Raw genomic sequence first — 24,953 nt, forward strand, 5'->3', positions numbered from 1 at the left:
GATAAATCTGAGAGGGCACGTAAGACATATTAACCCAAAGTACCCACAAGTGGCGACATTTACCAAAAAAGATATAGCATTGAGTGTCAGCTACGTGAGCAATGAGGCAGTGCAACACCAGATAATAACAGTGTGGCCCAAAAAACGTGGAGGACCAAAAACAGTGGGGGTCAATATATATAGCCCACCTAAGGAGAGACGAGCCGACTTTGAGAACATTATAGCACATGCGATGGGTTTATTGAAAGAGAAAGACAGGTTAGTTATCATGGGGGATTTTAATGCGCCACACAGAAATTGGGGATATAAGCAGGACAGCCCTAAGGGCAAACTCCTTGTAGACCTTGTTGAACGGTATGATCTCTGCCAACTTACACAACCAGACCTACCGACACGGGTCGGGAATAGCTTAACAAAAGACACGTCACCGGACTTAACGTTTACAAATTCTGAAGGAAACGTCTCATGGGCGCACCTCGGAGAAAACTTGGGAAGCGACCACTACATTCTCGGAATAACTATTAATGCCGCCACGACAAGAAGAATGGGGAAAGCAACAATATCTGATTGGAACAAATTTAGGGAGAACGTAGGAGACCAAGGGGAAATAATAGATCTAGATAACTGGGTGACACAGATAAAGGAGGCACACAGGAAAGTGACAAAAGAAATAGAAACAAGCGTGGAAATCCCAGCAGTCGACAAGCACCTGCTACATTTGTGGGACGCGCGGAGAAGCCTCACAAAGCGATGGCGGAAGCAAAAGCTTAATCGCAAATTGAAGATAAGGATAGCTCAGTTGTCACAGGAAGCCAATGACTACGCACGTCAACTAAATAAAAGTAACTGGAGGCAATTTAGTAACTCACTTAGAGGGACGTTAGGAACCAAAAAGACCTGGCACATCCTGAGGAGTATGATCGATCCAGGGGCAACAAAAACAATGACGAACAGGGCTTTAAGAATTCTGGAGAATGAATTTAAAGGTAACGATGACGCACTTATCTACGAAGTCAAGAAATTATATGTCGGACAAGACGCATGTGAAGTGGTACATGGCAAATATGCAGGAAAAGAACAACCAGAGTTAGACGCTCCCATAACATTTGAAGAGGTTTATGCGGCGGCCCAGTCTTTCAAAAAGAATACCGCCCCAGGACGAGACAAAATAAACTCTATGCTTAGAAATTTGAGTGATGCGGCCCTTCGACGAATCACGGATTTCTTTAATGAAAAGGTATGGGTAGATGGAGGAAACCTTCCAGTAGAATGGAAGGACTCAAACATCATGTTACTACCAAAACCAGGGAAACCAAGAGATATTAAGAACCTCCTACCAATCTCCCTTACCTCATGCTTGGGTAAGCTTTTTGAAAAAACAATATTGACTAGATTGGCAGACTATGTAGAGAGAGAGGGTCTGCTACCGGTGAATATGTTCGGTTTCCGACCACATGTATCGGCCCAGGATGTTTTCCTGCTGTTGCAAAATGACGTCACGAACCCAAACAGAGGTTCAAGCGACGAATTCGTACTAGCACTAGATATCAAGAAAGCATTCGATACAATATCACACAAGGTGATAATGGAAGGCCTCGAATCGATTAACTGCGGCCAACGAATATATGAGTATGTCCGGTCATTTCTGACAAGCAGGAAAGCTACCATTTCTTTAGGCTCGGTTACATCTGAAACCTTCGACTACGCAAATAGAGGCACCCCCCAGGGAGCCATGCTATCCCCGATACTATTTAATATCGGCCTGAGAAAGCTCGCATGTAAGCTGGAAAATATAAAAGGTCTAGGAGCAGCTCTTTACGCAGACGATGTCACCTTATGGACAAAGGGTGGCTCTTATGCGGACAAAGAAAACGCCCTCCAGGAGGCAGTAGATAAAATACAAGCTTTCGTGACAGCTGCAGGAATGCAATGCTCGCCGGAAAAAACTGAAATGGTTAGAATTAGGGCAAGATACACAAAGAAAAAGGACTTAATACCGGTAGCAGTACTGCTAGATGGGAGACAAATCAGGGAGGCAGATGTAATACGCGTGCTTGGCATGTGGATACAAGGAAATTCGGGAACGTCACACACACTACAAAGGCTACGGGGAACCACGGCGAATGTGGCCCGGATGATCAGGCGGATAGCAAATAGCGAAATGGGACTAGAGGAGAAAGAAACCATTGCACTCGTTCATGCATTTGTGATCAGCCGAGTTACGTACGCGCTGCCGTACCAGACAATGACAAACCAGGAGACAAAGCAAATAAACACAATAATAAGGAAAGCATTCAAAGAAACATTGGGGATTCCGGAAAATGCCAAAACCGAGAGGGTAGAGAAATTGGGCATATACAATACCTTTGAGGAGTATGCGAATGCGGTGCTTTTATCTCAAAAGGGAAGGCTCAATTCAAGCTATCATGGGAGAAGAATTCTGGAAAATATGGGATATACATTGCGACCGCTATATTGTGACGAGGAAACGGTGCTAATAGATGCGGAAAAACGCACACATTTAACTGTGGCGCCTATTCCCAGAGATATGCATCCGACGTATCACGCAGGAAGGAGGAAAGCGAGAGCAGACTCCTTACGCAAAGCATTTCAGAATAGCTCAGAAGCCGTCTTTACAGACGTAAGTAAAGCGAGCAGAGGGTCACATGTAGTGGCAATTGTAGCACAAAATCACACCACAATGGCGTCGGTTAAAACTTGTTTCACACGAGTGGCAGAGGCGGCAGCAATAGCCATAGCCATATCCAACGCAGAAATCAGGGGAGAATCAGTGGTTGTGCTCTCCGATTCACAGGCGGCATGCCGAATGTTTCTCCGAGGAACGCTACCTAAAATAGCGTATAAATTTTTAAATAAACCCATAACAGGAGACCATCACATTATATGGTGTCCTGCTCACGAAGGTTTGGAAGGGAATGTCGTGGCAGACCGTATAGCTCGAGGCATCACCAACCAAGCGACGGCAGGCCACGACGTTGAACCTCTTTCCAATTCGCGTGACATCCTCCTCCAACAAAGGAAGCAACGAAAGGAATATGGGCTTCCACATAAAGACTTGGATAGCCAGCAAAGCAGGGATTGGAGACGCATACAAACCAATAGCTTTCCCAATTTGTACCATCTAAGTAGAATATATCCCGCAAGATATAAAGACACCTGTCCATGGTGTTCACAAGTACCAACACTCAGCCACATAACATGGGAGTGCACCCAGAGGCCCACACACATCGACAGCCCACACATCACGAAGCAACCACACATGTTTCACAGGCAGTGGGAGGCATGGCTTGCGGACGAGGACAAGCAGAGCCAAATAGCTTTGCTTGACCAGGTCCAGCGAGCCGCTCGTGCCAGCGGAGCCCTGGACTGAGGGCCCGACCAAACTGCCTGCATTTCAATTATTTTTTTTTTCTGAATAAAGTTTCTTCCTCCTCCTCCTCCTCCTAGTACAGGAGGCGTTGTCAGAACAGACGACGAAAAAGCGCGCGAAATCTCGCGAGCTGCGAGACCGCTCGAGACTGTTGTCACGTGACTCCCGCAGATGGGGCCAGCGTTAGAGTGCCTCGATGCGCGCGCCCCCGCTTAGAGTGGTGTCAGCTTTTGCAAGGGCAGATGCCGCCGCCTCGGCTTCGGCGCCAGCGCGACCGCCATTTTGGCGCCTCCGGCCGGTAGTTCGTGCTTGGCGTGTGAGGTGTTGTTGGGCAGTGTTCATTCCCTTACAGTTTTATGCACCCATCTCCGCATCACCATGCCCGGCTGCTGCGTGCCGCAGTGCTCGAATCACTCGAGAAACGGATGGAAGTTGTACCGGTTTCCAAGAGACCCAAAAAGAAGGCTTCTTTGGACCGTTAAAATCAAACGACACAAGTGGCAACCGACTAATACGTCGCACGTATGCAGCGTAAGTAAACATTTTTTTTTAGTGCGTCGTATTCTGACTGGTCAGCATTATTTAGGGCGCCGTTGTTTTTTATTTAGGTGCGCAATGTAAACGCAGGACAGCCAAACGTCGTGCAGGGTACTGTGCGGCGTGCTCGTGTTAAAAGATCACGCTTTAAGAAAATGCGTCAAGTACGGGGGCTTCGGAAGCCCCCGTGTCGATAACATTTCATGCTGGTTCAAGGGCCTCGAGTGTGCTACTACATTCATAGGAATTGCGACTAGTTTCAGTGCCCTTGCACGGGAAAGTGTTGCCTTGGCAGCAGCGTTGTGAAATCCTTCCCACCCTCTACCCGAGGCTGTTAATTTCGTGCACTGCGCTTCGCAGCTATTTTGCTCGCGAGACCGGCTGCCGCTGTCGTGACCGTCCGCCTCGCAGCCCGAAGACAGACTTCGTGAAATTGCCGTACTCGCTCGCCAACTCGCCCCGACAGCGTACGCGTCGACCGGGTGCTGGCGGAGTTGAGCTGAACGAAAAGTAGGCAAGAGATGGGGACGCAGGAGGTGTAGTTAAACAGATGAGAATTTAGAAAGTGGAGGAAGGAGAAAATTATATGCAAGGGCAGAAAACGGGGAGTGAGTTCAGGCCGCGTGCCGGCGAGCGAGTACGGAAATCTGACGGCGCCTGACTGCTGCCGAACTTCAAGAGTACGGCACGTAGAGTTCACGTAATTCACATAAGAGGAAATTGGACGTGAAATGCGCGCATATGGCCTCGCAGGGAATTAACATAGGCTCGGGTGCGTGGTAGGGGGATTTCACAACGCTTACGAGGCCTGCCCATGTTTATTCGTGCACGCGTTGGCACTGATCGGTCGAAATTTGAACGCCTCTTGTGAAATCAAGCCGTTTGAACATAAACATGCTGTTCCTGCGAAAAACTCGTAATATTATGAGGCCGGACTTCTGCCCGTCTTGTGTGTATCGTCGTATGTATACTTGGGAATCGGGAACACTTCAGTGACGAACAAAACAAGCGCTGTTACGGAGTGTTGTCATTTTTACCTGACAAATAAATTCGATTGCATTGGGAACTTGGAGGCTTGGGTACAAAGCTTTCGATAGAACGAAATCTGTAACGCTCGCTATAAAATCAGACCTGGTCCTTTGTCGGCACAATAGACTAATATTTTATTCACATGAATTCAGGAATCCTTACAGATTTTCAGTGCGAAAATTGAAAGGGTTATTATAACAGCAGGCTGGGTCTATGATCGCGCTCACTGAAGTGGCTTACGTGAAAGCGCGCGTGAGCTCAATTAGTTTCCTTCTTTTTGTGCTTCAAAGTTGCTGCTAGTTCCTGCTGCGAATCATACTGAATGCATACATGAAATCTTGTTTATTGACAGTGACAGACATTCGTTTTTCTTCTGCCAGTGTGTTAATTTCCAATTCTGGTTTTATTTGCAGGCTCACTTTGAAGAGAACAACTATGAGCAACATCGTGCGGATGGCTGGAAGAAGTTGAAACCAAATGCCGTCCCAACTTTGTTCACATTCAAACGTAAGATTGAACTTTTTTCTTGCATTACATAAAGCACCACCAGTTGCAAGTACTCTATGTACCTGGGATTTCTACGAAGCTAACACCAAATAGGTCCTCATATGCTGCGTCCACATTAGTGCATAAATTCTGGAAATGCAGTCACGGACAAAGCTAGGAAATGCGAACACAAAAATGTGAACCAGACCACGCAAAATCGAGAAATACTGCTAATATTAGACGGTCAAATAATGGCACGCTATTAGTGCGTTTGGAAAGCTACATTTCCCAACTTTGTTTTTGTGATTACGTTGCATCACTTTGACTTGCATGTAAAAAAAAATTGCGATACTTGAGTGTTGTGGTTTATATTTCTTGTTTGCATTTTTTGGTCATGACTGTATATACGTCTGGATTTCAGTGTTTACAGGCATGACCCACTGCACAACAGTTTTCCGCTACTTAGCACACGGTCGTGTACTGCTAGGATGTCAGGTGCAGTGGCTATGTTATTTACAAAGGGGGAAAACGGAAACCATTATGTATACGAGATCCACGATGCACGAGCCCCCACTACAGTGCGCCTCATTACCTGCGTTGCGTTGGCGTGTTAAGCCCTACAATCAAATAATCAATAAACTGCATAGGGAGCGAATGTCAGTTGAGCCCTCCACAACGGTGCACACGTGTAGCTCTGGCATATGAAGCTCCAATTTGAATTAGAGCCATTTATTGTGGGGAGAAATTTTGAGCACAATTTAATTATGGTATTTTAAGACCTTCCCCTATCCCTTGTGGAAAGGGCGGGGGAAGGACAAGTGTCTTCCTCACGTCAATAACTAAGCCGGTATCTGCTGCATGTGTTACATTTGTAAAATTAACAAGCTAGACATGAACTGGCATTGCTTGAATATGTTCATGAATACATACATTTCTGCTTGCAGCACTGCCTAAGGAACGAAAGCCACCAAAAGAAAGAACTGTGCCTGCACCCTCCAGCAACGAGACCAACAAATCTCCTCCTGGTCTGCGTCAATATCCAGCTGCAGTTAAAACTACCCTAGAGACCCCACAAAACCACGCCGTTCCTGAATCTACACGGCAAGGAACATCGTGTTATGGGCACGACACCATGGAAGTTGACGACGCCGTTGTTGAACTGTCAGCGAACACTAGTGATGCAGATTCAAGAGAAGTTAATGCAGCGGCTGGTGAGACATCAAATTCTACTGCAGAATCAGCAGAACTGAAGAAGAAGCTTGCTGACCTTACAAGAAAGTACTCTGAACTTCAGCAACATCATGACACAGCCAAGAACACCATTAGTGGTCTCAAGAAAAAAGTGCAAAAACTCGAGACTGAGGCAACAAATATTTCGCAAAATATGAAATTTCTCAACGACGATCAAGTACGCGCTCTCTCAAGGAGCAGCAGCTTGGGGAACTCTTGGTCTCCGCACACTGTCAAGCAAGGCCTTCAAATTAAGTTTGCTTGTGGAACAACCGGATATGAAACTTTGAGAAAAATGGGATATCCTCTCCCATCCAAAAGAACGCTCGCACGGAGGATTCAAAATTTGAAGTTTCTCCCAGGCGTTCTTCACGAAGTGATAGACGTTATGAAATGCAAAGCCGAGACCATGGAGGATGTAGAAAAGGACTGCGTCCTTTTTTTGGATGAAATGGAGATAGTGCCGGGGTTTGAGCTAGATCGGGCTGAAGACGCACTTCTCGGAGGAATAACTCTTCCTCCGAAGCCTGAAGAGCCTGCGGTTCATGCTCTGGTATTTATGTTGGGCGGACTTAACCAGCGATGGAAGCAGGTGATTGCATATGAATTTACCGGAAGAAACATCGATGGCGGCTTGCTGAAAAACTATGTGTTGGAACTAGTACAGCTGTGCAGTCAAATATATCTGAGAGTTCACGCAATCACATGTGACATGGGCTCGGCAAACCGCGCAATGTGGAGGGAATTCGCCTTTTCCAGTCACAGAGATTCTTCCACGGTGTGATCCATACCTCATCCGTGCATGGACGGGAAGGAACTTTTTTTCATTGCTGATCCGGCTCACGTCTTGAAGAACCTCAGAGGCCAGCTCTTGAGCTCAGAAGTTTTCACGTTGAGTGAGGCCACAGTTGCCAAACATGGCCTGCCTTCTTCACAAGTCAACTTGGAATATGTTCAGGCTGTGCTCGAAGAAGATTCTAAAAGAGAACTGAAGGTAGCCCCAAACTTATCCGAAATGCACACCAGCGCAGGCCACTTCACCAAAATGAAGGTTGGTGTCGCTGTACAACTTTTTCGGGAAGCTCCCCCAGCTATCAGATTCCTTATAAAGGAAGGAGTTCTTAAACAGGAAGCAGAAACAACAGCTTGGTTCATGGAGCTGATTTCAAAATGGTATGCACTGATGTCTTCGCGGCATCCAACACTGGCCCCGAGTCGGAGAAGTAGGGCTAAGTACTCCGAAGCCCTAGATACATTACACACAGCAATAGAAACCATCAGAACTATGAAAATGGGTGCCACATCCCATTGGAAACCGTCGCAAGCAGGTGTACTCATATCAACTACAGTTGTACTTCGCCTCCAAGACGTTCTTTTAGGAGACGAAGGCTATGAGTTTTTTCTTACGAGCAGGCTCCTGCAGGACTGCTTAGAGAACCTCTTTTCTGTGGTGCGGCTTATGAAGCCGGTTCCCAATGCCTACGATCTCAAGTGCGCTCTGAGACTGGTGAGCGTAAGCCAATTTTTGCATACACCGAGGACGACCAGCTACGAGCTTGATGACAGGGAGTACCTGGTGGACCTGCTATCCCAGGGGAAGGAAGCCTGCGTCGAGAAGGAAGCTCAAGAAATCGATGATTCAGAGATTTTGTTCATCGAAGGATTGTCGTCCACAGAATGCAGTATTCTCTTTTACCAAGGAGGATTTATTTTGAAGGGAATTTTGACATCTGTGAAGTGCGCAAAATGCAAAGATGCTCTCCTTGGAACTGCCAACGACGAGCATGCTTCGCTGACAGCACTGAAAGAGTACGTTTCAGATGGAGGCAACCTCATCTACCCCAGCAAGGGAGTTATGAAAGCCTTGATAGACTATGAGGAGCATTTTGCTGCCATAAACTCTTGGTGCACGGACAAAGTAGTCACGATGAAGTCGCCGCTTCGTTCACTCACCGCATACCTAAACAAGGTGCACCGCCGCAGCTTGTGTGTATGCGCGGAGCACGAGGACAGTATATACCGACTGCTCACAGAGAGGTACGCAAGAATAAGGCTGCGCATTCACCTTCGGCAGGTTCCAGTCGGGAGTTGCAATGGACATGCAAGCAAAACATGTGCCGGCGTCAACCTCTCATGAGAAATGGACACGCCAAGATAAGCTGTATGCTTAAAAGGTTTCGGCTCACGTGGGCACGCTTTTGACTCTTGCATTTTTTATTTTTAAACATTTCATTTCGTACTGCATTTGGTTTGTCTTGTATCTGACTTTGATTTTCACTAGTGGGACAACGCAGCATTAAGGCGCACAAATAAATGGCCTGTTCACTGAAATCGTGGGTGTCGTTTCATAAAGGTACACTGGTAAAGCATGTTACTCTCGGGTATGCTGCCTGCACAGTGCATGAAATGGTGAGGCAGGGGAAGGTGGTACCGAATGTCAGATAATGTGTGTGTGTGTGCGTGTGTGTTATATATACACACACACGCAAGTATATAAAGTACAGCGATTCCTGCCTTTGCTATTCGGCTGATTCACAAAGACCCAAATATTGCATTCCTTTCAGCAAGCGTAGTAATAAAAGTTCATGCGCCCCTCCGTCTTAACGACGACAACGGTTTAACGCGAATCTTTCTGGTGTGGGAGTTCGTGGCTCATTTCATTCAGTCTATGTCAGCCCCTGGCGCATTGTACAAGCACAGGCCACCAGTTTGTATGACGTGCGTTGTTCCATTTAACAATTAGGCAACAACAGCACTAAGAGGTGTCCAAGTTGCACCAAAAAAAAAAGCTCGCCAACGAGTACTTCTTTCCTACCATACGCGAGCACCGCAAGCGGTAATGCGCTTCGCATGCTGCCCCACTACGGCAGGAGCCGTAATGGCGGCCGTCGTAGCAGACGACGCGGCTGTCCTCACCCTCAGCGGAGCGCGCGGGCATCAAGGCACCCTAGCCAGCGTGCCGCTTTTCACCTCTCGGCGGCGAAGACGCGCGTCATGCCGCGGCGGCACGCCTCCCGCTAGTGTGCTCGTACCCTAATAAAAACTCCTTATTTTGCCATCAGATGTAAGGTGAGCAGCCAATGAGGGGCGGCCGCCGGCAAAATAATGAAAAAAATATTCGGCCAGATGTCATGTGACTGAGCAGCCAATGAGGAGCGACCGCCGGCACAATAATGAAAAAAATATTCGGCCGGCGCCGGCAGAATAGACACTTTCCCTATTTTGCTGTCCGATGTCATGTGACTGAGCGGGAGCGTCTATTTGCACCTCAACAGCTCGGGGTCACGTGACCCTAGTTGCAACGTCACGTATGACGTCATTGGTTAAAGCGATCGGCTTCAACTGGCTATGTCTTATTGTGACTACGTCTTGTTAAGCGACTCTAAGGTTGCTAAGGTTACGTGATAAAAAAAAAAAAGAGGGAAGGCTTGTTTTGTTGTCATGGTTCGCGAATCCCCCAGCGTGGTTGTGTGCCTATAGTTTCTAGGATCTACTCTACTCTACTACGCGTGGTCGTCATCCACGCTGCGTAGTTCGTTGGCGGCTTGATTATGGCAGATGAAGCAATCGTACGATCGCATCTCCTGGACTTTGAGAGTGGCGAACACAACTGGCGTGGATACGTGAAGACCGATCAAGAACTGGAGCACCTAGAAAGAGCCCTTCTCGGCCTAGGAGTGTCATTCAAGGTGACATCCTCCAGGAAACATGCCGAAGAAAACCTACATAAGGCAGGAAAGCGTAAGTATATAAGCGTTGATTATTAAAATCTAAGGGCATTTCTGCTTTTTTTGTGATTGTTTAGCCATTTTCACGAGTATTACTAAGCGCGGTGATATGTACATGTACCTTACGCAGTTCTGTTAGGATAAGAAGTCTGAGTTTTCTTCAATAAAACTAGTTGTTAGAAAGCGCTTGTCCGGTGTGTATCTCTTCTTTGTCCCTGTGTTTTCTTGCGCGCTTCTCAAGGATAAAATCTGCGTTCCTTTGCGAACCCCATAGTTCACTATACCTCCGGGATTGACGCGCGTGCACCATTAGACAAAAGGGAGTGTCTAGCGTTACGTCTAGACGTAACGACAGCAGCCGTTGCAGTTACGTCTTTACGTAAGATTAAAGTTACGTCCAGCGTGACAACAACACAAATGCAGTCTGTTAGGCTCGCTGAACCGATCGTCTCCAGTGGCGCAGAGGGTAATGCGTCGTGCTCGAAACTGCGAGGACGTTGGTTCGAACCTCGCTGCTGTGCTACACTTTTTTTTCTTTTCGTTTTTTTTTTCTTTAGTTCTTCCCGGGCGCCGTAATATTTTTTTTTAAGGAAATCGCCTTGGATAATTATTAAACTCAAGTGTGCATTGTGAAGCAGACGGTGGACGTAACCTTAGCAGCTGATTATCGTTACGGCTGGACGTAACTACACCTTACGCAAGAGCTACTTCTAAACGTAACGATAGGAGCCGTTCCAGTTACGTCTGGACGTAAGAATAACGAGTCTTAAAGTTACGTCCAGCCTCCAGCGTGACAACAACACATATGCAGTCTGTTAGACCCACCGAACCGATCAGCTTTAGTGGCGCAGCGGGCTATCTATCGTCATGCTAACGTGTCGTGTTCGGAACTGGGAAGACCTTCGTTCGAACCTCGATCTTGTCCCGTTTTTTCTTTCTTTCTTTTAAATGCGGAGCATTTCTTAGCCGCACCTGTGGCGTCGGCCGCCGTCCACGCCCCCACTGCGCACGCTCGGCTCGTGCAGGCAGCAAGCCTCTCCTCTCCCTCCCTCGCACGCTCGGCTCGTGCCGGCAGCAGGCCCCTCCCTCGCATCTCCCCCCCCCCCCTCTTCCTCGCTCGCGCTGCACAACCGTTCAACGCAGGCAGCGTCTGCTAGAGGTGCACGCCTCACGAATCAACTGCCACAAAAGCGTTTAGAATCTGTTGAGTACGAGTGGAGTTAGGTTTGTCACACTCTGTAGGCACTTCCTCTCTTATTACGTCTCCACAAGCACGCTGGAAGCTAAGCAGGGGAATTTCGCACAGGAAAAAGAAGTTATGTCATGCGCATGTGAGCGCTTTCTTTTCTTCGAGCACATGGTTACCTTCAGTATGATAGTGAGCAAGCGCACGGGCATATCGCGTTGCCTGTGGCAGCTTCTGTGACTGCTCGATGCTCAAACCAGCCAGTAGCTGTGGACTTGGGTTTATTGTATGGTCATATGGGCTTGTGGCATCATTTGTCGAGAGAAGAACGAGCGGTTTCTAGCCGACTTTGAGAACGAATTGTAAATTCCATGCCGTGTGCTGCACTATAATGCTTGGTTTACATGTTCTCGGGAGCACCGACTACCAGTTGGCAGCGTTTTCTGACTATGCCCGAAATGCGTTGCAGGGCCCAACTTTAGGGTTGGATGAAGCCAATTTTCGCTGTAATACATAATCTTGAAGGCCACGTTTTGGAGCAGTTTCTCTACTTGTAGCATAGCTGTAGCAATTACTGCAGTGTTCCCAGTACTATGTAGTAATGAGCTAAATTCACTGTTCACTGAGAAATGGCATTTTTGTGATATTAGTCTGTCTGAATGTTCCACTATTAGTGCTCTTGTACATAGTGCACTCAACAGTTAATGACGTTCCTTGGTGGTACAACCTACGAGTTCGTAGGGCATTCGTCTTTATTGCCAGAGCTAAAATAGAAGCAGACTGCATTCAAAGCACTATGTCTGTGCTGATCAAGCATGTTAACAACACCTTGCATTATATTATAATGAATGCTACACAGTAAAATTTGTAAAGCAATAAAAAAAATTGTGTTCAATGTTTCTGCAGTGAAGCTTATGTTCTCCATCAACCGGGGAGCTGTGCCTCTGAACTTGCAGCTGCCCTTCAGAGTACTATCATTGACTGACAAAGGGTGCCTGTATGGAAAAGACAAGCACTCACACAAAGGTCAATCAGAGGACTCTGTAAGTAAATGAATTAAGATTGTTGTGTACAAATGAGACTACTGTTGAATGCTTATAAAAGTGATTTCAGCCAGCATTAAAAGTTTCTTTCGACCACAGTGATTTCGCTGAAAGATATTTTTATGTACATCATTTTATCACTATTGAATGTGTGGGATCTTTGGCACTTGCCACCAGCCTGTTCCTGACCAGCTGTCCCCTGGTCCTCCCTGCTGTGGTCTCGTTCCTGCCTTCGGCCCTGCAGCCACCTCCACCCTGCCTAATCCACCTGACAGCCTCTAAAGTCGCCTCGGCGGCTGGTTCGCCCACTCAAGCTTTGGCCCAGGCCCGAGCGTGGTCGCTCCGGCTTCCGTTCCTGGCTGTCTGCTGTTCCGGCCTGCCGTTCCTGTGAGGCCCCCATCCCAGCGACTTTCGGCAGTTGGCTGCCACACGCAACTTGCAGCCACGCCTCGTACGTTCCCGGCTGCCAACCTCTCCAGACCGGCGAACTTCAAGCAGGCTAGCTGCCCGCCCTTGTTGTGCAGTCTACCCCGTTACTCCTGGGCTGTGGACCTTCTCCAGGCAGTATGCTCTCCCTGGTGGTGGAACTTTTGGTGGGACGTTAAGTGTGACCATGGCCGACCTATGGACTCGTATCTTCGGGAAGACGACATCACCCTTTTGGACTTTGCCCCGTTTGCCAGTCCCCTTGCGGCTGAGCTGACCTTGCCACTTGGCCTCGGACAGCCTCTTTCACAGGCTGGCCTCGGTCTTTAGGAGGGGGGAATGTGGGAATCGAGCGCGCCGTCCCCTTTGGCGCCTCGTTCCCCAGCTAGCGTGTGTGTTGGCCCCGCGCGGCTCGAGCGCCGGGAACCGCTGCTAATCGGCAGTATGGCGACCACGGTGGTGGCGCCAGGCCTCTTTGTCTGGTGCGAGCCATGTGTCGGCTTCCCGGCGCGCGGCACACGTCCGGGCATGTCTGGACAAGCCACCGCGCTAGCTTACATCACTGTGCAACGCCTGTCCTCATTGGCCGCCAGTGACAACCCCCTTCCCCCTGAGCTCGCTTCTGTCTGGCGCGGGCTTGCCCGCGTCAGATGCTCTCAGGCCCGCACGAGAGGTTGACGCGCTGCTCTGGCAGGCGGCTTCTCGTTCGTGCACTCGACTGCTGCCCCTTTGTGTAATAGTCGTAGCGCCACTGGCAAGCGTACATGATCGGTCTTGGGAGTTACCCTGACGGCCCGCAAACCCATGATTGTCGCACTGTGCTGCATCTTGGGTTAATAAACCCGTGTTTGTTGACAACCTGCCTCGAGTGCCTTTTCTGCGCCGTGTTGGAGAGTCGACGAACCCAGCTGCAGCGTCTTTGTTCGCTGCGGCAGTGGAGAACGTCGCGTCCCTGCCCGGTCGCCTCGTAGGTTAAGCGTCGTGCAAACCTATCTCCACACACTTAAGGAACAAAGGACACAGTACATCACAGTGCAAACCAAGAAATAGGCATTTATTTGCACCTTTTACACAGCAAGCCCGCTAGCGGAGTTATACAAATAATAGCATGTCAGTGTAACACGCTGTAGAATCGACAATGTTTGACTCACCATGCCCAGTTAAGCAGCGAGTAAAGTTTAACCCTGCAAGAAAGCCAAGCATATGCAGTTTGGGGTCATGTATCACAAATAGAGGTGTATTCGGGTCAATGGAAAGGAGCCTGTGGAGCTCCTTATGACATGCAATGCGCTCCAAAGAACAAAAAAGAGGCATTCATTCCTTTGGGCCCTACGTGTCCTCACTATCAGGTAGCACCACTGTGGGGGAGCTGGCTGACAAGGCATGTAAACGCTATCAGGGAACGAGAGCATCCCTACATCCCCCAGCAAAGCACACACTATGTATGTGCTCTGTGAACAGGAGGCAGTTCATGTGGCGTAAATGTCATTATAGCATGTCCGTGCACTGGCGACACCACCCCTTGTTGATATCACTGGCATTTGGTGCTTGTCAAGCCCTGTATCCACACCTAGACAGGTGGCTTGTCTGCAGACTCAATGACAAAACACCAGGTCAAGACTGCTCAAAGGCAATGCAGTAGTGCTGTCTGCATTAACGTGCCTTGCCGCCAAGACGGCCAGAACAGCTGGCTCCTGTTGCAGCTGCCAAGGGTTGCGTGCTTTCATGTGGGCACTTTTATTGTGTTACCGTACATGCACACAATAGCACATATATTAAAAAAAGTGTCTTCCTGGTACGATGTGCAGGTGATATTCCCAGCACCCCAAAAATTGGTAGTGTTGTGTATTGAAAAGGTAACATGCAGAGCAGTAATGAAGGGCACTAGAGGTGCAACATGTAACATCAAACATGTCAAGAAATTTTTTTAGTGCAAGTTAGAAGTTTGTAGAATCCCTCTGTCCTGCCGGGCACCCTACATTGGACAGAAGAGCAGGTGCCTCAACAAAAGGCTTCAGGAACACAAGAATTTATGCAGTAGAATTTAAATCGACGGAAATCTTGCTCAGCACTGCTCTGCCTGTAAGTGTAACCCGAATTTCAGAGACAACTATTTTGGTATACAGCAAGGACAAAATTAAAAGAACAATTGTAGAAACATCTTGTATGCTGCTGGAGAAGCTAACCGCATGCATGAGCTTTCCGTCCACAGCACTTACAGACAGGCAAGTGGCATTTCTAGGAAAACAAAGATAATTTTAAATGCTGCACATGTTTCACCTTGATTTTGATAAGGCATTTTTTAAATGTTAATTTCCAAGAGATAAATGCAATTTTTTTTTTACTCTTAGCATTCATGTTTGCTTATTCGCAGTTTGCCCACAGCGCCCTCTTTTGAATTTCAAGTCTTTGCCCTCCCCTTTTTGGTGTTTTTGTTTCATTAAATCAATTGTTAGAGATACACTTTTTGTGTCTCATTCCTGTCGGCACTCTAACTTTGCGGCACTGCCTTTATCTTCCACTATGTTGCAACTAGCCCCTACACAAGCTCTTCTGAATCCGAATCTTGATTTTCGTGCTCCAAAAGCAACATTTTGCTGCTACAAAAACTGCTTCAAATTCTATTTTGGCTATTGCACCCCTGCACATGTTCAGATTATGAGAAACTAGTAAAAACTAGTTTGGTATTTCAAGAAAGCCAATGTATGCAAAAAAGCTGGCAAACAATTTCTTCAGTTAATTGAACAGTGGAACATTTTATACTGCATTATATCATGTTTACCCTCAAGCATAAAAAACAAGTTGCTCCCTACTGCCATCTAATAAAACGCTACAATGAATAGCTTTTGCATTTTTTTAATGCTCATTGCATGGCTTCCACTCAGATGGCAGACAATGGAGGCCAACCTGATGTGGACTGGACAGCAGAGACGTTCAAGAAAAAAAGAGTGAAACTCCAAAGCACAAAGAAGAAGGGATGCACAGCAACTATGCACATTAAGAAGGTTGAGGTGTTCCCAGACTTTGAGGTATGAATATCCATTAAATGGCGGCCATTCCATCTACATTATCTAGTTTTCTGTTCAATGCATTCAATGTGCATGCTGTTCAACTAAAGAGCTTCATAAATATTCTAACCCAAGATGTAGTATAATAAGCCTCTGTTTCAAGTGTTTCACCATACTTGTCACACCTTCGTATTGCATCTTGCGGTAAATGGTGCGAAAGCAGGACTCGGAATAGCACAAAAGCACTGCCCTCATGTTTTGTTATATTCTCAGCTCTCATATATAGCACTCTTTGCCAACACAAGACCTATTCATGGTGGGTTACGGCCGACATATATCTACCTCGTGGAGATCATTCAGGCTTGTGCACAATGTCCTAGCGACTATATTAACGCGATAGCGTTAGAGAGCTCGTTTCGCATAAATCCCGTCGCCGACGTCGGTAACAGCGTCGCCTGTGAGCGAAAAATCGAGAAAGGTGCAAATAAAATAAACAATAAAAATCTTCGGTCCCATTGAAGATCGAACCCGGGGCCATTTGCGTGGCAAGCAGGCGTCCTACCACAAAGCCACGATGTTACTTGCAACTGCTTTGGAAAAAAACACTACATAAATGTCATGTAGTGGAAGGAGTCTCCTTAACGCATTTTGTTTGGCAGGTGTCGCGACGAAAATGAGCCCATTCGGCAATTTGTAGGCGCATTGGCGAGGCCATCAAACTACGTTTTTTGCGCGACGCCATGCTTCGAAAAAAGCCGGGATAGTGCAGCCATCGCCGCTAAAAACACAGACGAACTTCCAAAGAGCTCCAAAAATGGACAACTATGTCCATCTAGCGGAAAACATATCAAGCCAACGCCTCCTTTCTAGAGGAGGCATTGATCAAGCAAACAGTAAAAATTAGATAATGTGCTGCCATCTGCGAGGCATTGTGAGAAATATGTCTTGACTAGCACAGGGAAGTGCTTTAGATCGAAAACTTGTACCATTACTATAGATACATCGCGCGCGCGTCTATGTGCGTGTGTGTGTAACAACACACATTAATAAGTATGCACTTAGTGGTTGAAGTGCGCACTAGGGGCCAGATTTCGCTGTTGCGTTCAACTCTTAAAGGCGAAGCTTAAAGGTCCCCCAATTTTTTTGGCATGCTTGTGATCACTAGTGAATTAGGTGCAGCAATAACACTTCACAATGCTAGCTGTATTTCACTATGTTAACAGCGGTGACATTACTGTAAAGTCTGCATATCTTATGGTAGTGCTACTTATTTGCCAAGAAAAGTGCCTTTGAAAAAATTCTTAACATGTTTGCGTAACTTGTTCTCTTGATCGCCCTTAGATTGCAGTGCAAGGATGTACGAAGAACCGGATCACCATGCTGAAGTCTGCTGCATTGACTAACTTGTCACAACAACTTAATGAAGACAATCCACCAAGGTCAGAAATGCGACTTTACGTCACAATAACAAAGATGTCATGCCACACAGAACATGACTTTGGCAACTTCATGAAGTATGGACAGACGGTGGACCACAGTATTATTGAAAGAATTAATGACCTCGTTCAGGAAGGCATTACGTCTGTGCATGAAGTGAAGACATGCCTTCGCTACTATGTACAGGACGTGCTCTTCAATGGCAAGGAAAAACCTGATCTAGATTACAGAGCATTTTACCCGACATCCAAAGACATCCGCAACCATATTCAGGAATCTTTGAGGCAAGGGCGCTGTAGCAATCTGGATCAGGAGAATGTTGCAATGCTGGTATCTGCACTGGAGAGAGAAGAACCAACATCAAAGGTGCTCTTCCGGCCATATTGCTACACAAGTGAAGCAAAAACGACAATCCCCGAGGCCGACGATGACCAGATTAATGTAGAGGAGACCTTGGCAAAACAATGCGACAGGACCTTGCTGTTCTGCTATCAGTCTCGCTTCATGGCAGAACTACTAAAGCAGTATGGCAACAATGTGACATGCCTTGATGCCACAAACAAGACAACAGATTACAGCTTGCCACTGTTTTTCCTTGTTGTAAAAACACCCACGAATTACATGGTGGCAGGTGTTTTTGTGGTGCAGTACAAAACAAGTGCGTGCATCAGTGAGGCACTCAGTGTGTTTAAAAGCTGGGATCCTGAGTACTTGCCTAAGTATTTCATGGTGGACTTTTGCCAGGCTGAAATAAGTGCGATTTCTGAAGTCTTCCCACAGAGTGAAGTCATGCTGTGCAACTTTCACCGTGAACAGGCTTGGGAGAGGTGGGTGAAAAAGAAGGAAAATGATGTCCCTCCAGACCAAAAAGATGCCCTGCTTGGTCTCTTTCGCAAAATAGCCAATTCAAGCAGCAGGGAGGAATTTGACGAGGCCTACAAATGTCTGAAGAACTCGGTTTTTTGGAGGAACGACAAAGTAGCTAGCTACTTTGAAACGCAGTGGATGCCAGCAGCCAAGATGTGGGTTCAATACCACAGAATGAAGTTTGGTGTCGTCGTTACAACAAACAACGGAACAGAGACACAGAACCGCATCCTCAAGGAGCATTACCTGAGGTGGAGTCACGGGAGAAGGAGCCTTTCGAGCCTTATTACAGTAGTGGTGAAAAAGTTTCTTCCAGAGAGACAAAGCGTCTTTATTCAGCAGAATGTAGAAAGATCGGCAATGTACCGCAAGTACCATGAATATGTGCCAAAGTACCTGCATAACAGACCTCCAAAAGTAATAAGGCATATCATGGCTCGTATCAACACAGCCTTAGACTATGAGCCTGAAGATGTTGCTGTATTTACTGAACCTGGCGTTTTTTCTGTGAAGTCAAGCAATCCAGGCTTGCTACACACGGTAAACTTCCATACACCACAGTGTACCTGCCAGGATTTTCTTCAACATAAATTGCCATGCAAGCACTTCTGTGCAATTTTTCGGTTTTTCAAAGAATGGTCATTTGAACAGCTCCCAAGAGAATACATTGAAGGCCCAATGCTAAGTTTGCACAGCAACATTCTCAGCACACCAGAAAGTGGGTGCATTTTACCGGCACTCTCTACCGAAGGCACAGATGACAACATTTTGCAGGTGCCCTCAGAAGAGGAATGTGTTGCTGAACTGCCAAAGAAAATCCGGGAAACTAGCAAGTTATCCAGGAGAATGATCACAGACACAGCCCACAAAATTACAAGTGTTGTCATCTACTGCAAAGATGAAAGAAAGAGAAAGGAGGCACATGAGCTGATGCTTCAAGCATACAACATTCTGAGAAGTGGGTGTGAGAGTTCAAGTAGTGGCTTAGTCATTCGTGGATCTCCGACAAAGGGTTGCTCTGGCCAGGCAAGCACTACACAACAAGCAAAACGAATCCGCCTAAAAGCACTCCAGCATGCAAGACGCCATGCGGAGAGCTGGAAAACAAGAGGCAGAGTAGGCAAGCAAGCCAGCGAACTTAGAGCAACATTTAACGTTGCACCATAAACGTCTGATGCTCGCGCGTGCACCCCTTCATCGAGGGATAATAATATCTGAGGTTTTACATCCCAAAACCATGATATGATTAGGAGAGGCGTCGTAGAGGAGGGCTGCGGAAATTTCAACCATCTGGTATTCTTTAACATGCAATGACATCACACAGCACTGTCCTCTACCATTTAGCCTCCATCAAAATGCGACCGCTGCAGTCGGGATCGAACCCGCGACCTTCGGGTCAACAGCCGAGCACCATAACCACTGCTTCACCGCGATGGACCCTTCGTCGAGGGAAGGGCGACTTGTTGGAAAAGAAACTTCCCATGGCTGGCTTTGGGTAATCGGCACCTCCGGGACTTTCTCACAGCTGCAACAAATGGAATGTGTTGGGGGAGTGCACCTACGATAGAGATGCACAAGCCAGGGAAGAATTTTTGGCTGCTTTGGCAGTTGTCTTTGAACCAGTGAAGAGTGTGGTCATCGGTGTCACAAGTAGGCAGCGAGTGTGGAGTGTCCTGTGCAACGAATAGAGTTGACTGTCCCGTCGGGAATCCTCGTCTACAGAAGCTGGCAAGAGAGTCGAGCGGCGGGCACCACGTCGATTCGTCTACGAGTACTGTAAGCTGGCATGGTTAAAAACAGCGCGAAGTAGACACGGACAAGAATTCACACAGGCAGCGCGGTCCTGTGTCAATTCTTGTCCGCGTCTACTTCGCGCTATTTTTAACTATAGATACGTACCAACTGGCTCGTATTCACACTCTTTTAAGCTGGCATGGTCTGTGAGGAACCTTTTATTGAAATTTTAACAGCAGAGCTGTTCGAGCTATCCACAAAACAGTGCTTGTCGATCAAAAACATTGCCTCGCTATGATGTCGCCTAGCATAGCCATGGCAACCAGGCCATCTGCACATCGCCCACAACCTTCACGAAGCTGTGCGCACCTGCCTTGATACTAAGCATGACCGTTCCTGCGCACTGACTTGTCACCACATTGTACCAGCAGGAGCCATGTCGTCATGTGCTGAATCTTTGCTTTCGCCATGGGTAGACGTAAATAAATCAACTTCGGAAGAAGAAGCCACATATAAAGAATGACAACGTGCCGCGAAGTGGGAATATGTTCAGACATCAAGCCGAAGAGGCTGCTACCAAGTTTCGCCATTAAGCGGAAGAGCCAAGGTGTGCTGCTTGGCAAAGGGAATACATACAGAAACCCTTGCGAGTACGTGCCCGGCCTGCATGTGGATGAGAGCTTCTATGGCAGGGTCCAGCAGAGTACTGATTCAGCGGATAACTGGTTTCGTCAAGAGTTTCTGAGCACGGAATTTGGGCACGCCTGTCACATCTGCAAAAACCTTCTAAAAACTTGAGAATCGACCAGCTTCACTGTCTTTTAAGTGTTTTATTTTTTGTTGCTATTTTATTTAGCCAACTTTGCATTTGAGTTGCACGAGAAGCTCTGCAGTATAAGCACAGTGTTTCTTTCTCTGCATTTATTTTCAAGTCAATCCTCTATTTTATTAACCTACCCCGTTGTCTGTATTTTGTATCTGTAGTTATTCAGTGTGGTTTCTGGTGCCATTCTTTCTTTCATTGCACATATTTTTGTTTCCTCTTAGTTAACTGTGTGTCTCTTGCCATTGCCCTCTTTCTAATTAAACGGTTGCTTGTTCCTTATATCACATATCTCTGTATTCTCAATGAATCTGTCAGTCATCCTGAACATCACAACACACCCCACACAGGTCGACTGGTCAACGAAAATTTGAAATGTACCACTTCAAGACCTTTCAAGCATTGCAGGGCCAAGCCTGAAGTTGAAGCGTGTGAGTCTGCCAAGACGCTGTTGTTTGAGCAGCGGGGTCTGACCGAAGTGTGTTAAAGTGTACAGTGCATAAGTGTCATGTCAGAACTCATTATAAACTATGGTATTGTATAACAGGTGGCAGAGTGTTACGAGACTTGAACATAATGCATTACATTAGATATCTGGCAGTTCTTATTTTAGTACTTTTCTTCACTTGGAAACAATCAACATAGTTCAGTTGAGGGGCTAGTTGGTACTGAAATAAAGCCATGCAGGGGATAGAACACAAGAAGGAGTAGACAGGATTGCACTTGTCATGTCTACTTCTACTTGTGTTCTGTCCTCTATGCACCTTTATTTCAGTTTAAAGTTTGCTAATATTTAATTACATATAAGTTAGTTTATAGATGAAAATGTAAAACACACGTCTGCTTTGAGCATTTCAATTGAGCGGGAACTACAGTAAGTGCCCAGTCATGCCATACCGAACTCAAGCTTCAAGATACAGGTTCAGAAACAATGTGACAAACTGCAAGTAAAAACATACCCCTAAAGTCGCCTTGAATTCCAAGGTAATGCCTGCCAAGTATTTACTGGTAAGCACTATACCTCCTCGTGCATGTTGTCATTAAAGAAGCTATAGCTTTGCAGCCTCATGCCAATATTGTGGCTCAGGAACTACATATGGTACGATACGAGCACTGACGTACAAGAAAGTAGTGCTTCCTGAACTGACACTGTGTACTGCAACTATTCATGTGCGTTGGCAAGTTCATAGAATATTGCAGTTGTTCAAGTGCGGCAAGTAGTACAAGATTGTGCACATCAATCAGTGAACTATGATGCAATGTACGTAGACTACACTATAAAGAAAAAAAAAAGACGCTAGGATGCGGGCCAAATTCACTTACGGTCTCCTGCTTCTTCCCTTAGTTTGCTACATTGCGCCACGGTACCCTGTTATCTTTTGCACCTCTTCATACCGCCTCGCCACTCCACCAAAGAGTAATATTTGTTTGGGTTTAAAGCCCCAAGAGCAGATAAGATTATGAGGGACGTCGTAGTGGAGGGCTGCGGTAATTTCGACCACCTGGGGGTTCTTTACCATGCACCTAAATCTCGGCACACGGGTCTCAAACAAATATTTGCTTCCATCGAAAATGCTACCGCCGCGGATTCCGTCCCGCGACCTTCGGATCGCCAGCCGAGCGCCATAACCACTAGATCACCTAAGCAGGGACCAGAGCGAGTGCTCGTCTCACTGGCGAGTCAGGTGTGTTGCCGTGCGGATACGTAACGTAGTACAGTACAGGTCACTAGTGAGCACATTTGTCTAAAACACCGAAAAGGCACGCTCCGGACTGCGCTGACGGCATTTTCTGATTACAACTGGTTAGAAAGAGCCCAAATTCTTGCATGCAAAGCCGCTAAGGTTTAATGCTTGAGTGAGGGCTGTCAACTAGTTATCGGTATACATGGCGCCAGAGAGTGTTGGTGCGTGCCATTCCGGCATTCTAGACAAGTTTCAGTTCACGACCAGTTCACAGTACGCGACCAGCTCTCGTTAATATTGTGTCTAACAAAGAAAAACGAGCCCTTATAATTTCCACTTGACCTCTGTAGGTTGCACATGAAATTTAACAGTCGACTGCTCACTGGTTCTTCAGAAAATGAGAATCAGCTATCTGTGTAACGACGCGAAGCTCAACCGAATGGTCATCGGGAGGACTTCGGGCTGTACACCTGTAGACTTCAGTAAATTCCTTCGATGTAGAGCATATGGCGCTAACAGCGGTAGCAGCAAATGCCGGTAAACATACCTGTTCCTATCGCGTGCCCTAGCCTTCGTAGCGCCACACAACTAGGGAGCCTACATGACCGGCAGTTCATGTAGGCTCCCTACACGCAACCTGTGACACAACACACTTGGCACTCTCCTCGACAGCACTAAGTTCATGAGCGGCACAGTGGAGTGACTTCGATAACGCGGGCTTCCTTGGTCGAGCTCTTTAATTCAGGGCACGCAGCGTGGAAGTGTGGATGACGGTCACATGATAACTGGAACTCGTGCACACGAACCGTGATGACAACAAAACGCGCCTTCCTTATTTTTTTTTTTTTTTATCACGTGACCTCGGAGTCGCTTGACAAGACGTAGTCACAATAAGACGTAGCCAGTTGAAGCCGATCGTTTTAACCAATGACGTCATATGTGACGTTGCAACTTGTGTCACGTGACCCCGAGCTGTTGAGGTGCAAATAGACTCTCCCTGACTGAGCAGCGAATGAGGGGCGACCGCCAGCAGAATAATGAAAAAAATATTCTGCCGGCAGAATAGACACTGCCTAAAGAAGGGTTGAACCAATTCCCTGCCCCCCCCCCCCCAACCCTGCCCTCACAAATATTTCTGGCGACGCCTCGTCTTCACAACTGTTAATCGTACGTGAACGTGACAGCCTGTCACGTCAAAAGTCGGCGACCACGAATATGCAAACTACCCCGAGCTACATCGCAACCTGAACGACACTCTGCAGAGCACACGCAAGCTTCATTCGCTCCACCTGTTGCACCAGTTCGTGAACGGCGCAGAATCTACGCGCATTAGTAGAGACTACTACTACACAGCGTCGCTCAGTCATGCCGCGCCAACCATGCATGTTCAGCCTGAAGATTAAACGCACCATCCTCCATCTATGTCGTCGACTTGCGCGCGATATAAAACCCAAAAGGCAACCGCGCTGCGCGGTTAACTTTTGTTGTCGCACTTTTCGAATGCAATTCTTCGCGAACATTAAAATGCACAGCACGATTGCGCACTGCAACGGTACTTGTCGAGGGAACAAAAGAAAAAAATGCTTATATCGAACACGCCCAGTCATTCTAGACACGAGTTGGTGCTGGGCGCAAATTTTTTTAAAACAAAATTCTTGCGGCGTTGTGATAGCAATGGCTCTGAAATGGCTCTGTTGAGTTGCGACGAAGACTTACCCAGTCCTTTCGGCGTCTCGGTCCCTCATCCCCGCAGTTTTCTAGCTGTCGCTGAAAGACAGCTAGGTGAAGCGTAGACCACGGCCACATTGCGGACGAGCGACCGTGTACTCACAAGGTGCCGTTGTCTGAAGTGCGTGCCATCCATGTGCAAGCCCAGCGTCTGTTGAAGTATCTGACAGGTCACAGAACACCTACCGACAGGTCGACACACGTGGGTAAAGTGAGCTAGAATAGGCTTCTAGCTCACTTTAACGTGGGTCGACAAGTGTTCTGTGATCACATGTCATGTAAGCCGGCCAGAGGAAGCCTACCAAGCCAGCTCAAAAAGTACGAAAGCGCGGTGGCTGCCAAACGAGAACCGCATACCACTGTACCGCAAGAACCACGCGCCGTGCATTCTGGGGCTTCATATCTTGGAAAAATAAAAATAAATAAATAGGAGCGTATATTATTTATTTTAATTTTGTTTATTTATTTTTACATATTGCAGCCCGAATTGGGCTATCGCAGGAGTGGGTTTGCTATATACATCAGCACACACAAGAATACAACTCTTAACCATAGCCTCCTATATAGAAAGTATGTAGGAGGCTATGTCTTAACAAACAGGAATAGAACTCTTAG

General features: G+C 47.1%; 2 protein-coding genes and 1 long non-coding RNA gene across 5 annotated transcripts in view; 2 read left to right on the forward strand and 1 right to left on the reverse strand.

Annotated features, from left to right (window-relative positions):
- Positions 1-24,692, reverse strand: part of LOC119167529 (uncharacterized) — a 231,338-nt gene extending 206,646 nt beyond the window's left edge. For all 3 annotated transcript variants that reach the window (XR_012884201.1, XM_037419021.2, XM_075866134.1), the window contains exon 1: positions 24,327-24,692. Coding sequence is in view for 1 of the 3 variants with exons in the window: in XM_037419021.2 (XP_037274918.2) it covers positions 24,327-24,416 (90 nt within the window). In the remaining 2 variants the exon portion in view is untranslated. The remainder of the gene's footprint in view (positions 1-24,326) is intronic.
- Positions 4,916-9,005, forward strand: LOC142765351 (uncharacterized). The gene is made up of 2 exons (XR_012884199.1): positions 4,916-5,464; positions 6,388-9,005. It is a non-coding gene; the product is annotated as an uncharacterized LOC142765351 (long non-coding RNA).
- On the forward strand, positions 10,089-13,914 carry LOC119170737 (uncharacterized). Its single transcript, XM_075866133.1, has 3 exons — positions 10,089-10,414; positions 12,494-12,630; positions 12,808-13,914. Exons 1-3 carry the CDS (start codon positions 10,225-10,227, stop codon positions 12,910-12,912), a joined length of 432 nt encoding a protein of 143 aa, XP_075722248.1. The 5' UTR covers positions 10,089-10,224; the 3' UTR covers positions 12,913-13,914.
- Positions 24,693-24,953: the final 261 nt, after the last annotated feature.

The sequence above is a fragment of the Rhipicephalus microplus genome, chromosome 6 (assembly GCF_043290135.1).
Source record: "Rhipicephalus microplus isolate Deutch F79 chromosome 6, USDA_Rmic, whole genome shotgun sequence".
In the NCBI taxonomy this organism is placed as follows: domain Eukaryota; kingdom Metazoa; phylum Arthropoda; class Arachnida; order Ixodida; family Ixodidae; genus Rhipicephalus; species Rhipicephalus microplus.

Excerpts from the sequence above, each read along its gene's own strand:
- LOC119170737 (XM_075866133.1), top strand. The coding sequence starts at position 10,225 with ATGGCAGATGAAGCAATCGTACGATCGCATCTCCTGGACTTTGAGAGT. Across the intron at positions 10,415-12,493 it reads CCTACATAAGGCAGGAAAGC|TGAAGCTTATGTTCTCCATC; the intron begins GTAAGTATATAA and ends ATGTTTCTGCAG. Across the intron at positions 12,631-12,807 it reads AAGGTCAATCAGAGGACTCT|CCTGTTCCTGACCAGCTGTC; the intron begins GTAAGTAAATGA and ends ACTTGCCACCAG.